The 12,685-nt window shown below is 37.1% G+C and overlaps 1 protein-coding gene across 2 annotated transcripts in view; it reads left to right on the forward strand.

Annotated features, from left to right (window-relative positions):
- Positions 1-12,685, forward strand: part of PPP2R5A (protein phosphatase 2 regulatory subunit B'alpha) — a 50,707-nt gene that overhangs the window by 17,980 nt on the left and 20,042 nt on the right. For both annotated transcript variants that reach the window (XM_063303235.1, XM_063303244.1), the window contains exons 3-5: positions 8,892-8,993; positions 10,224-10,316; positions 11,335-11,465. In XM_063303235.1, coding sequence (XP_063159305.1) covers positions 8,892-8,993; positions 10,224-10,316; positions 11,335-11,465 — 326 coding nt within the window. The remainder of the gene's footprint in view (positions 1-8,891; positions 8,994-10,223; positions 10,317-11,334; positions 11,466-12,685) is intronic.

Genomic DNA, 12,685 nt, shown 5'->3' on the forward strand with positions numbered 1-12,685 from the left:
AAAAGGGAAACAAGCCAAAACTTTAAAAAAAAAAATTTTTTTTTGTAAAAATTAATCCCAGAAATAATGATAAGCACCAAGAGAGAACAGTTCTACTTGCTGTAAAAAGCCTCTCTTAGGGTACATAGATAGATAGAGAGAGAGAGAGAGTGATTTAGAAATGGGGTGGCTTGACTTAGTGTTTCTTTAAGGCTACAGCGCAGCTTGGAAGTGGTGACATCCAAGCCTCCCGGCAGCTCTTACCAGACTGGCGCAGACACTGTTTGCAATTCTCTGGCTGCAGGTCGCCATTCTAGAGGGCAGATGGGATGATTCCAAGCATTTTCTTTGTCTGTGAAACATCTTAGGGCTTCGGGAAAAAGCCTGCCTGAGCCCAAAAAAACTGCCGTGTTGTCAGTTCTGTCTGCGGAGCTTGCAGACACAGCTGTTCGGTCAGCCATGTCCCCACCGGAAGTCCACAGTGAAATTCTCAACATACAGATCCTAGAGGTACATGATGCCCTGCTTAAAAGAAATTCCTTTTTTTTAAGAATTTTATTGAATTTCAGAAAACGATAAAAGATAAAGAAAAACAAAAAACTACCAAAAAAAAAGAACTAAAAAGTGTGAAAACAGAAAAAATATTTTCGATTGATTACAAAAAGAAGTGGCTTCTGACTTTAAACATCAAGGATATACAACAATTTCCCATAATCAATCCCTTAGTCTATATTAAACCAAAATCACATTACTTCTACAAGTCAACCCCTTAGCACATTATAAAAATCACTAAATATCATTGCTCCCTCCCTTATATTAAAAAAAAGAAAAAGTATAAATCACCCAATCAACTCCCTTACTTAATTTTTCCCTTCATACTACTATTCCATACATTCCTGTCTACTATAATAAAGATCAAAAATAAAAAAAATGTAAATTGTCTACCATTATAATTAATGATACAAAAGACATGAATATAAAAAACACGAATAAGAAGAAACCTTAGTAATCATAATCCCAATCATTAACGATAAGTAAAATCATCCAAAGCCAAAAGACCATTCAGATAAATATTTTTAGTCCCTTAACCCACTTCAAAATAGACCAAGATATTTACATATTGCCATAATAGGCATAGAGCTATTTTCTTAAAGAAATCAAACAGCCCAACTGCTCCCCTCACAAACACAGACTTCTCTTCAAAAAACCTTGCATACATAATAACCCCTTCATAACATTCCATCAGAAAGTCAAAGTCACTCACATCTTGCAGCTCAATTTCTCCATTTAAGTTCTTCAATTCAGCATTGCCAATTTCATCCAGGATTTCAACAGAAGCATGAATCTCATTCTTGGGAGAGACATTTCCATTGCTGTTAGATTCTTCAGATTCATCCACATCATCCCCAACCAGATGGCACATTTTAGACCACATACCTGCTTTAATATCTGCTTTAATATCTCAGTGAAAGTCAGAGAAAGCCTGGTTAAGATCCTCCATTTCTGAAGCAGTAAATTATGGCGCCCCTTAGAAACTTAACTGGCAGAAGTGAAAGGCAATGGAAAATTTCTGAATTGAGTTAAGATAAGATAACAGACAGTTCCCAGAGAAAGTAGCGGCAGGAAAGTAAAAGTTCAGAATGACAGATTCAGTGTGTGGGAAAATGCTAAAATCTTCAAAATTAGCGCAAAAATAGTAACAGGGAGACAATAACATACTCTCAACCCTCCTTAGTATTGGATGGAAAGCAAAATCCAAAGCCCTAATTTTTTTTTAATTAATCACAAAAATAACGATAAGTACCAAGAGAGACTCTCTTAGGGTAGAAATACTTTTTATTTATTTACACACACACACACACACACACACACAAATAAATTGGGTGCTTTAGAAATAGGTGGCTGGACTTAATGTCCCTTAAGGCTGCAGCACAGCTTGGAAATGGTGATGTCCCAGCCTCCCAGTGAAGTCTTCCCCGTCAATCGCACACGCTGTTTACGATCTTCTGGCTGCAACTCACCATCCGGAGGACAAATGGGTCAATTCTGAGCATTTTCCTTGGTCTGGAAAAGTGCTCCTGGGTTTCAGGAGAAACCAGCCTGAGCCCAAAAAAATGGCCATGATGCCAGTTTTGCTTATGGGCAAAGCTGTTCAGTCTGCCATGTTCCCACCAGAAGTTTCCTTAAAAGATATTTCTGAAGACTTCCATAAAAAGTTGCTGATGCCTATCAGTCTATAAAAGATTACAAAACCATTTGTAAAATGCTGGGGCTCCAGTGTTCCAAAGATGCAGTCTTGAAATTGAGACGATTTGGGTCAGTAGTAAATCTGCAAGAGTGACTGTCCTATCAAAATTACTCCAGGAACATAAAGACACAGCATAAAATTAATCTAGAAAGTCACAAAACCTAAAACAACATCCAGGAATCTGCAGGCGTCCCCCACTTTAGTTTAAAGGCATTTCATGACCCTATCATCAGAAAAACACTGGGTAAAAATAGGACTCAGTGAAAAGTAGCATGGTAGAAGCCAGTGCTCTCTAAGAAGATTGATGCTCATCTCAAGTTTGTGAGAAAGCACCTGGGTGACCCTGCAAACTTCTGGAAGCACTTGGATGACCTTACAGATTTCTGCAATGTTGTTCTATCGAAAGATGAGAAAAAATGGAGCTTTGGGGACTATGTGATTCTGTTACATCTGGTGGAAACCAAATTCTGCATTCCACAATCAGAATTGCATACAAAGTGTTAGTTATAGAGTGGTAATGTTATGGCTTGGGAATGCTTTGTTATCTCAGGACCTGGACAACTTTCAACATTAAAGGAAGCATGAGTTCTGCTTTGCATTGGATAAATCTACAAGAAGATATCAGAGAATCTGTTGGTCAGTTGAAACTGAAGTGCAACTGACTCATGCAGCAAAACAGCGATCCCAAATATACAATCAAGTCTACAAAAGAATAGATGAAGAACAGAGTGTTTTGGAATGACCAAGTCAAAGTCCAAGCCTGAAGCCTGTAGAAGTTTTGTGATAGGACCTGAAAGAAACAATGATAGAAAACCATCAAATGTTACTGAGTTGTTCACCATGGAGAAATGAAAGTGTGATGAGGAACTGATAATCAATTATAGGAAGTATCTGATTACAGTTACTGCAGCTAAGCTGGTGTGTCCAATTATTGAATCTAAAGGGGTGATTATTTTTTTACACTAACACACAGCTTGTTGAATAACTTACATAAATGAAATAAGTTTCGTACTGGTGTTATTTTTTCACTCAATTTAGATATCAGTAGGACCCATTGGAAGCTCTGATAACATTAAATGGCAAACATACGCATACATTCAGAAAAACTGAAAGGAGGTGAATATTTTTTATGTAAATGCATACCCTCTCTCAGTACTACTATAGTGCATTTTAGTTCCTAGCTTCTTCTCATGGCATCACTTTGGTTCTTCCTTGTTCAGTACCTTGTGACATCCAAACCCCTCTATGATTGCACCATCAAAATTTTGTAGTGCAATGGCTAAAAGTCAGTGATAAAGTTTCTTGACATTTTACAGAGGAAAACAATGACAGTTTTATTTTAAGGCTTAAAAAAGCGTACTGTGGTTTAAACAAACAAGGCCCCATTGCATAATTTGGAGAAATGAAAATCCCTGGAACTCTCCAGATCTATATTATGTATCCTTTTATTTTCCACTATCATACTGCTTACTAGTCCTCAGTTTCACACAAAAAAAAAAATCCCCCCCACTCCCCCCCCAATATTTAAGTGTGGCTCCTGGCCATGGAAATGTTGCCCACTATGGTAGATATTAAAAAATTTTAAGGACAAAATAGAACCTTGCCAAAACCCAGAATCCAGTTCTTCTCTCTGGGAGCCTGGTGGCATAGAAGTAAAACAAACAAACAAACATAAATAAATTAAAGCTTGCTAGCTAGCTAGCTGTGGGGTTAAATAAAAGTTCCCAATATTTCCTTCTTGGGGTTGTGAAGTATTTGGATCTGAAGTGAGAGAGGAATATATCCATTTAAGTAAAGGAGATTGTGACACAGTGGCATCATGTGTTTGCACTTTGTTACTACCTCCTTGGTTCAGATCAGTGTTTCTTGACGTTGGCAACTTTAAGATATGTGGACTTCTACTCCCAGAATTCCCCAGCCACCATACTGACTGGGAAGTTCTGGGATTTGAAGTCCACACATCTTAAAGTTGCTAAGGTTGAGAAGCACTGGTTCAGATGAATATTGGGCTTGTTTAGTACCAGGCAAGGCCAAGAAAAGGTGCTGCTTGTTTAAGGAGCCACTAACAGGTAGTGAATATGCTCACACTGTATCTAAAGAACCTTTCTTACTTGGGATCTGAATACCACATGCTTCTGTTCCATCAGAAACTGTTGTCTCATTGTGGCTCACAGCTCTGTCCTCAAAACTGGTTCAGTAAGTGACCATTTTGGAAGACAAAGTCATGGAATGGTCAGAGAGGATGATCAGGATTGCACTTTGCTTATCAATCATCCAACAGAAGCTAAATCATGATTGGCAAGGATCTAGAAATGGATATTAGCAACCTGAAAGATTTCCTGTCAGCTGTCTATGTCTTTTAGATACTAAGAATCTTGTTTGCTATATTTTGCTACACTAGGCACATTTATTTGTTTGTTTGTTTGTTTTCTATCCCGCCTTTATTTTTTTTTATAAATATCTCAAGGCGGGGAACATACCTAATACTCCTTCCTCCTCCTCTTTTCCCCACAACAACAACCCTGTGAGGTGAGTTGGGCTGAGAGAGAGAGCGACTGGCCCAGGGTCATCCAGCTGGCTTTCATGCCTAAGGCGGGACTAGAACTCTCAGTCTCCTGGTTTCTAGCCCGTTGCCTTAACCGCTAGGCCAAACTGGCTCTACAAATCTTACAAATCAGTTTGTAAAGGTACAGCCGACATTCTTAGTATTTGAAAACAGTTACCTTTCAGTAAGCAAAGCTGAGTCGAAGGAGGACATATGCATGCATAGCTGTGTATGTATTATACCTCTGATAGTTCTAAATTTTCAGTGGACTAACTGGCAAAAAAAGAAAATGGGGGTCCACAGCCCATTTTTAGCTTGATGTTAATCAAGGTTAATCAAATGATCTGTTTTAAACATGTCGCAGCACTGATTTCAGCAGTTGAAAAAGAAAGTTCTTGATGGATTCTAGCTTTAGTAAACTACACTTCTGTTCTCAAATTAATGGTAATGTTTTCATTTATTTAAATGGCTGTGAAATGTAGACATATTTCACAGAAATCCATAAAAAGTATATTTGACTATTAGACAAAAAGATCTTTAAGTATAACAGCTGATGACAGCCATAAGATAGTCTGAGGAAAAGTCCTTTTGGGGGGGGTAATCATGGCAGTAGTCACATTTCACTGTCGCTACTAATCAGTTTCTTTACACTAAAACAGATGTGGAATTGTGTTCTCTTTTACTAAAGGTGGCTATTTTGGAAATTGATATAAGCCTAGTGGTGGGAATAGTTATTAATATATAGCCCTTTTTTGTTTTGCTTGAACTCAAAACCTTCCAAGAAGGTGCTGTTGGGGAATTACTTAGTTCACCAGATCAGTATCCTTAGTCTCCTGAGCCTCACTGAAAATACCTGTAACTTGAAAATGATGCCTCTTCCTGGAGAAGTAGGCAGAGTCCCAGTAAAAAGGCTCTTTTTTGCACAGGCAGATTTTCCAAGCTGATGTACTTGAATTCAGAACAAGCAAAACAGAATAGGTAACTTAGAATAAAAGAATAAGGAACGGAGAACCATCCTATTCTCTGGAGGACTCTCCAGTTATCCAGTGACTTAGAATGGCACCAGTTCTCATATTGCTCTTGCTTAGTTTGGGGGGGATTTTGTTAGTATTTCTTTTATCTTGGAAGAGGTATGCCAAATGCCTTTGTGACACTCAGATAATAGAATTTCATGCAAGAAAATTTCAATTTTCTCATGAACCTCAGGGGGGCATTTGTAACTTTGGAATGTAACACAGCAGTTGCAGTAGACAGAGCGCTTCCAGGAATCAAAAAATTCTTGGTAGAAAACTGACAGACACTAAATTGGACTGTTGTGTAGCTCAAGTGCTACTTTGCATATCTCTTACCAGGTAAGCCTGAACCAGTCTGCAAAATCAAATTTGATATCAAATATCAAATTTGATATAATTAATTATAAAAACAAATTAGTTTCATTGATCCATGTTAACAGTTATATAATCATATATAATTATAATTTTTGACATAACAGTGTTGGATAAAGTTCCTATGATTGCTATTAATTTTTAGAATAACTTTATTTAGCTTTTTTCTTGAAGTACCAGGGTCATTCTGTGGTTAGAACATTTGAAATCTTCAGTTAAAAGACCCCTAAATGTAATAACAGAAATTATTAACAGAACAAAAGAAATGTTTAAAGTTTCTTGTAAAAAGTCTTCTTGTGGAGGTTACTGCTACTGAGGTTTTCTCACCAGATTCAAAGGCAAATAATGCTTCTCTCCCCTAAGGAGAAACTGGAGATTGTTCTGTAGCATCCATGAAATTCATTCATTAAGAATAATAATTCCTGTTACCCTAATTTGAGACATTCTGTCCATAGTTACTTTCCATCATAGTATTGCTCTTGATACCAGTGAGTCTTACCAAATTCAAGAGTGTCTCTTGGATTTCCACATTCCACACATTATTGGAATCATACATCATTTATATCACTTTAATTAATTATGTTGTTGCATACTCCCCTGCATGAGACAATCAGTTGTTTTGATTGTTTTGTTCTTCTGACTGTGTATATGCAAGTTCTTGCTATTATCCACAACCAATTTTTTTGATCATCACAATATTCCTACCAGAGTAATTTTCCATCCCTATTCTTACATCTATTACGTAGTTATCTGCATGCCACAACCTGTTACTTCCAGTGATACCTTTCTTTTCTGTAGTACTGAAGCCAGCAATACTGCTGATTTTTTGAGTCACTGTTCTTGCCTTGGTATTATTATCCTTTGCAGAAGTTTAGATATTTGCTCCTGCAGTCTCAAATATTCTTCCTTAGCAGGTAGTTTGTGAGACATCAGGGAATGAAGATGGTGACTCTGAGATTACATCCTCAGTTTCTTCATCCATCTTCATCCTCAGATATTGCTACTCCAATTCCACTTCTAAGGTGTTGATTAATGCTCTTTGGCTGAGAATACATCCTCGCCTACAATTTTCTGGCTTTTCTAGAGATGCCCAGAATAGAATTGAAGATCTGCCCATCAAAAGAGGGACAGAGCTATTTGGTTTAGAAATGGATAATTAAACTGATCACATCAAAACATGGAGAAATACTGCCTATAGTATATTTCCATAAGCTTATCGCTTGAAAAGGACATCGTGTTCCGTAAAGTCGAGGGCCAGCGGAAAAGAGGAAGATCTTCAATGCAATGGATTGATACAATTTCTGCAACAATGGATGCAAACATCGGAACAGTCAGGCTTTTGACGCAAGACCGAAGAGCATTTTGTTCTGTTATACATAGGGTCGCCATGAGTTGTAAACGACTTGACAGCAGCTAACAACAACATCTTTTCCCTTGAAAGTGTCAGTGTCACAGTGTCATTGATAGTGAAATTCACCCGTTCATTCTGCATCAGGAAGCATTGTTTTGGAGATTAGCTAGAGCTCTGTCAAAACATTTAAGCTGATATCTTTTATACAGGCATAGTCCTTTTCTGACTAGACATCTCCCTGTTACCTAAAATAGTTTTTTAGTTCTACATGATTCATGAAATTGCTCCACATATCCTTTTTCCAACACTTCATTACAACTAGAATCTTCCTTAAAGTTTATCTTTGTCAGTAGCATGCTTGCTTTTTACCTGTAAAGAACTTAACCTTCTGCCTGACTCTTCGGCTCTAAGTTTACCATCTAGGCCTAAAAGAGGGACAGCTGTTTTCATCTTAGGGTATCACCTGTTGAAAGACTGACACCATCAATCTGGTGTACCAAATAGCAGGTTTATCCATATTGCAGAGGAATGTTGCTCACTTGACTAGGACTGTAGTTGCTTTTTCTGCCTGCCTTACAGGATTCTTGCCAAACATTTGCTGAGCTACATCGTGATCACAACCATTGACCGTCATTCATTATAAGTTGGATACCAAAGCAAAAACAAGGTAGCTTTCAGGACAGCAATTTTACCTTACATCCTTCACTGACTGCATCCAGTAACTACCATTTGTGTGTTGCATGAAGACTCCATTGAAGAAAATCAGGTTGCGTATTTGCAACTAGTTCTTCAAGTGACCATGCATGCATTTATACAACTTATTTCCTGGCCTCTTGACAGGCAGTTGTGTCTTGAGGTTCTGTGTTGGCTCAAGGAACTGAAGCATTTTCTTTAGGCATGCACAGAAATAAAAGGTGGGGTTTAGTTTTGGTCAGCTAGAGGATTCCAAAGAATATATTGCACAGTGTGCAGATCCATTTATTTGAATGCCCAAATGAATGCTAGAAAATTCAGTAAAGGAAGCGATCTGCTGCCATTTTATGTCCCTTACCTTTTTAGTACTTAGAATCTGGAATCCCATGTTTTTAAAGCTTTACTTGTCTTAGATATATCTGTTTTCAGAGACTGTAGAGGGCATTCATGTTAAATATGAGATTCAGTCCATAGTCTGCCAATTAGATAGCAATGTTGGGAGAGGTTGTTGCCAATGAGTAGAAACCATATTGGACTAGATGAACCAATGGTCTTGAAAGTATTTTGCAGTTGCATGTGAACTAGTATATATTTATGGTTATGGGTATGTGGTCACAAATGTACTTTATTCATTGCATTAAAAAAAATCAGATTGAATGTAGCTTTTAAAATGTGACTATGTTCCCCTAGATTAGCTCTAATATCTTTAGAACACTTCCTCCAAGTGAAAATCCAGATTTTGATCCAGAAGAGGATGAGCCTACATTAGAAGCTTCATGGCCCCATATACAGGTAACTTTTCCAAGTTCATCTGTTAATATTCATGCCAGGTTTATTAGGACTACAGATTGGGGATGCAAAATCTAAGCAAACACCTGAAAAAGTCATGTTTTCTATGTCTTGCTGCTATACTAGTGGTCATCTGGATTTCTGCAGTCCAGATCAGGTAGCCCTAAAATTGTATACTTGTCACCCCCTATCAGTTCTGCAAATGCAATATACAGTATACATTTTCTGTATGCTCATGAATCCCAGTTTTCAAACCATTCCATATGGACACCTGATTTTTATCTTCCAGTGTTCTGAAATGTTGTTTCTCTTGTTTTGATTTACATTTTACCTTTTTCTTTTTCATGCAGTTCTTACCTTTTAAAATTCTGCTATCAAAAAAGTTACTTTTTTAATATTACCAAATAAAACCTTGTTTCTTCTTTATCTTCATTCTGTAACTTGCTCCTGCCTTGGGTGCTACTGACTATGTCCTCTGGCCTTAGCTACTGTAGATTGAATTCTTTGTGTTTTAACTTGCATCTAGTGTTGGGCAGGGCCAGAAACTGTGACTGGAGGCAAACTTACTTCTGCATAATAAAGCTTTGAAATAAAGCTTTTATTGGCACCTCTAGAATACTTTTTTTAAGTGTAATTGCCCTGAGGAGGGTTGGCAAGAGGATTGTGGCACTTATATTGGGTGGTGGTGGTGGTAAGCTTCTTTCGGCTCTAAAGAAAGCTTTTAAGAAGCGTAATTGCCTGAAAACAACTGGAAGCATTAAGCATGGAACTAGCCCCAGTAATTAATGTTTTTTAAAAAGTCCTTCACAAACTCAGTTCAGAGATACTGTAACTGGTTAGTGTTGAACTTGGTGCAGTTATAATACAAAAAATAGCACTGAAAAAGGAAGGGCTGTGTCTTGAATAGGAAGAGAAGAAAAATGCAAAAGACCAAGTGGGAGAAAATAATGTGGAAACCTCAGAGCACTTCTGATTTCTCAACAATTTTCTAAACCAGACTCGAGAGAAGCTGTTCTTGCGGCTTAAAGGTTATAGTAGTAGGCTAGAGAATATGTGGTCTTAAGAGCCTGAACTGTTGAGGAGTTAATACGGTATGCTAATATTAGCACGTTGAATTTTACTGAAATAGATTTATGTTATCTTCTAATGGGCTTTGTTAATATATGTGAAATGAATTGCATATGAAAGTTTGTGTGTTTTTTTTAAAAACATTTTTATTTTACTCTTTCATAGCTGGTGTATGAATTTTTACTAAGGTTTTTAGAAAGTCCTGATTTCCAACCTAGCATTGCAAAACGTCATATTGACCAGAAATTTGTACAGCAGGTAAATATTCACCTGAAATATATAATATACTCTTAGTTTTAGCTCAGATTGGTTTTTTGAATGTAGATTCTTTCTTTTGTGGATGGAAGACCAATTTTGTTTCACAGGAATATTTTAGTCAAGCATATTCATACAGTATGGAAAGGGAAGGAATGACATTTTTTTTAAGCTACTCCTCCTCTTGAGCTGTCTCATTCCCTTTACTCAGAGTGTTGCAAAGCAGTTGCGTATCTTCCTTCCCATACTGTTGCAGAGTACAAAAGCATCCCGCTCCCACTGTTGGAGAGTGTGCACACATTTCCTTTCTACCTACTGTTGCAGAATAAGTTCCAAACAGTCTGTAGCACAATGTGGGGTGATAGAGGAGTACAGGTGAAAATTGTCAGCTAGAGTGCCCCATGAGCAATTTCCTTCAAATCAGATATCAGCATTCTAACCACTATTCTTTATACTGTTAAATAGAGGGAGAAATAAACAGTGATTATAAAGCATTTAATATTGCCACTATTGAACTGTCACCCTGTGTCACATTGAAGTGGTTTGATTTTTAAAATTATAACTGTATAGTGGGATTTGTGTATACTATGTAATCATTATTAAGGTATAGAAATGCATTATTAAATAATATTAGTTCTGTTTCTTATTTTAAGATGAGGCAATACATAATGCATTTGTTAGGAATAATTACTGCCTCACACAGTAGTTGCGGTTCGGTTAGTCCTAGTTCAGCATTTCCTTGTTACTGAGTTTGTTTTCCTATGACCAGTAAGGCTGTTTGCATATCTATCTAAATACTTGCTAAAGTTGACCTAATTTATAAAGGTTTATCCAGTGAACTCCCTGCCATACATTTGCACTGTTCGTTGTTGGCATTATATTGTTGAAGCCATCCTTACATTAGGTTTTATGTGGGCAGGTGTGGAACAAATTTGGTTGAATTTGTATGCCAATTAGTGCTTACTGCATTTGGTATTTTAACACTAGAGAATTGAGGTAATAAACAATTCTTTATTAATAGCTATTGGAGCTTTTTGACAGTGAAGATCCACGAGAGCGTGACTTTCTAAAAACAGTACTTCATCGAATTTATGGCAAATTTCTTGGATTAAGAGCATTCATCAGGAAACAAATCAACAATATTTTTCTCAGGTATAATATATATTGTTTACAAACTTACTACCAGGTTTTGCATATATACTGTATTTTAAAAAGTACAAAATTAATAACCCACAAGTTCGTAATGCACTAATAACATATTTGGAATTAAACTCCACATAAAAGGGTTAAACAGTTAAACGGTTAAACAATTAAAGGGTTTCTCCCAAAAGTAATATTTTAAAAAGGTTTATCCAGAGTGTTATATCCAGTATGGTACTCTTCTGTGCACACTTAAAGAATTATTTACTTCCAGATACATATATGCATACATATATTTTTCCTGCTATGTACATAAAGGACTAGGTTTTGACCTTGAGCATGCAAGAGTCAGCTGCAGCAATTACAGTTTGTAAAATAATGCAAGAAACTGGAAGTTCATATTCAGTCACTGCTCTATGGAAAGCATTTGGCACTGGGAAAGGAGCACATGCAAAGGGTTTCTTTTCTTTTTGAAAAGACAAACTTCAAAGGCAAGCTGCCAAGGAAAGACTCTATTGAATAGCCCTAGACAACTGGGCAAAATACACATTTGCCTCAGGAGTTCAGTGAAGTAGCACTTTGTAAACCACATTTGTGCATTTTAAATCAGCCACCCGCTGAGTTTGGTCACATTAATACATGGCCGAGAATCTGTGACAGACTTTTGGAGATAGCAACTGGACTTGTTAGAAATACGGGGTTTCATGAGCCAAAATTAACTGGATGCATTTTAGACAGTTGCTAAAAGCTATTCATTGGACAAGGGTAGCCAGATGTTATTCTGTGGGGTTCTACCAGGAATTAAACACACATACCTTTGCACTTTAGAAGGCTATATGCAATGCATTAGCTTTAGGAGCTATCCTGACATTCAGCATTTGCAGTAAAGGATATCTTAGAAGTGCTATCAGAATGGTGCATACAGAGAGATACAGATGTTATATTATGTCATGTCATTAGGTCAGATTTTAAATCACCACCACCACCACTCTTGAGAGGATTTCTCTATTTTTTCACAGTGTGTACTCCTGGTAGGCACTGTAACTGAAAACCCCACACCATTTTGATAGCATTTATTGGGCAAGGAGAAACCCAGAAGTAAGGTGTAGTGTATGAAGTGAGCACAGGTATCATGCTTCTAAGGACTTCTACCATTCTACAGGATGGTTATCTACTCATACACTAATCAACTACCATAATACTGGAAATTTTCGTAGTAGAACATAAAAATA

Source organism: Candoia aspera, chromosome 1, assembly GCF_035149785.1.
Source record: "Candoia aspera isolate rCanAsp1 chromosome 1, rCanAsp1.hap2, whole genome shotgun sequence".
In the NCBI taxonomy this organism is placed as follows: domain Eukaryota; kingdom Metazoa; phylum Chordata; class Lepidosauria; order Squamata; family Boidae; genus Candoia; species Candoia aspera.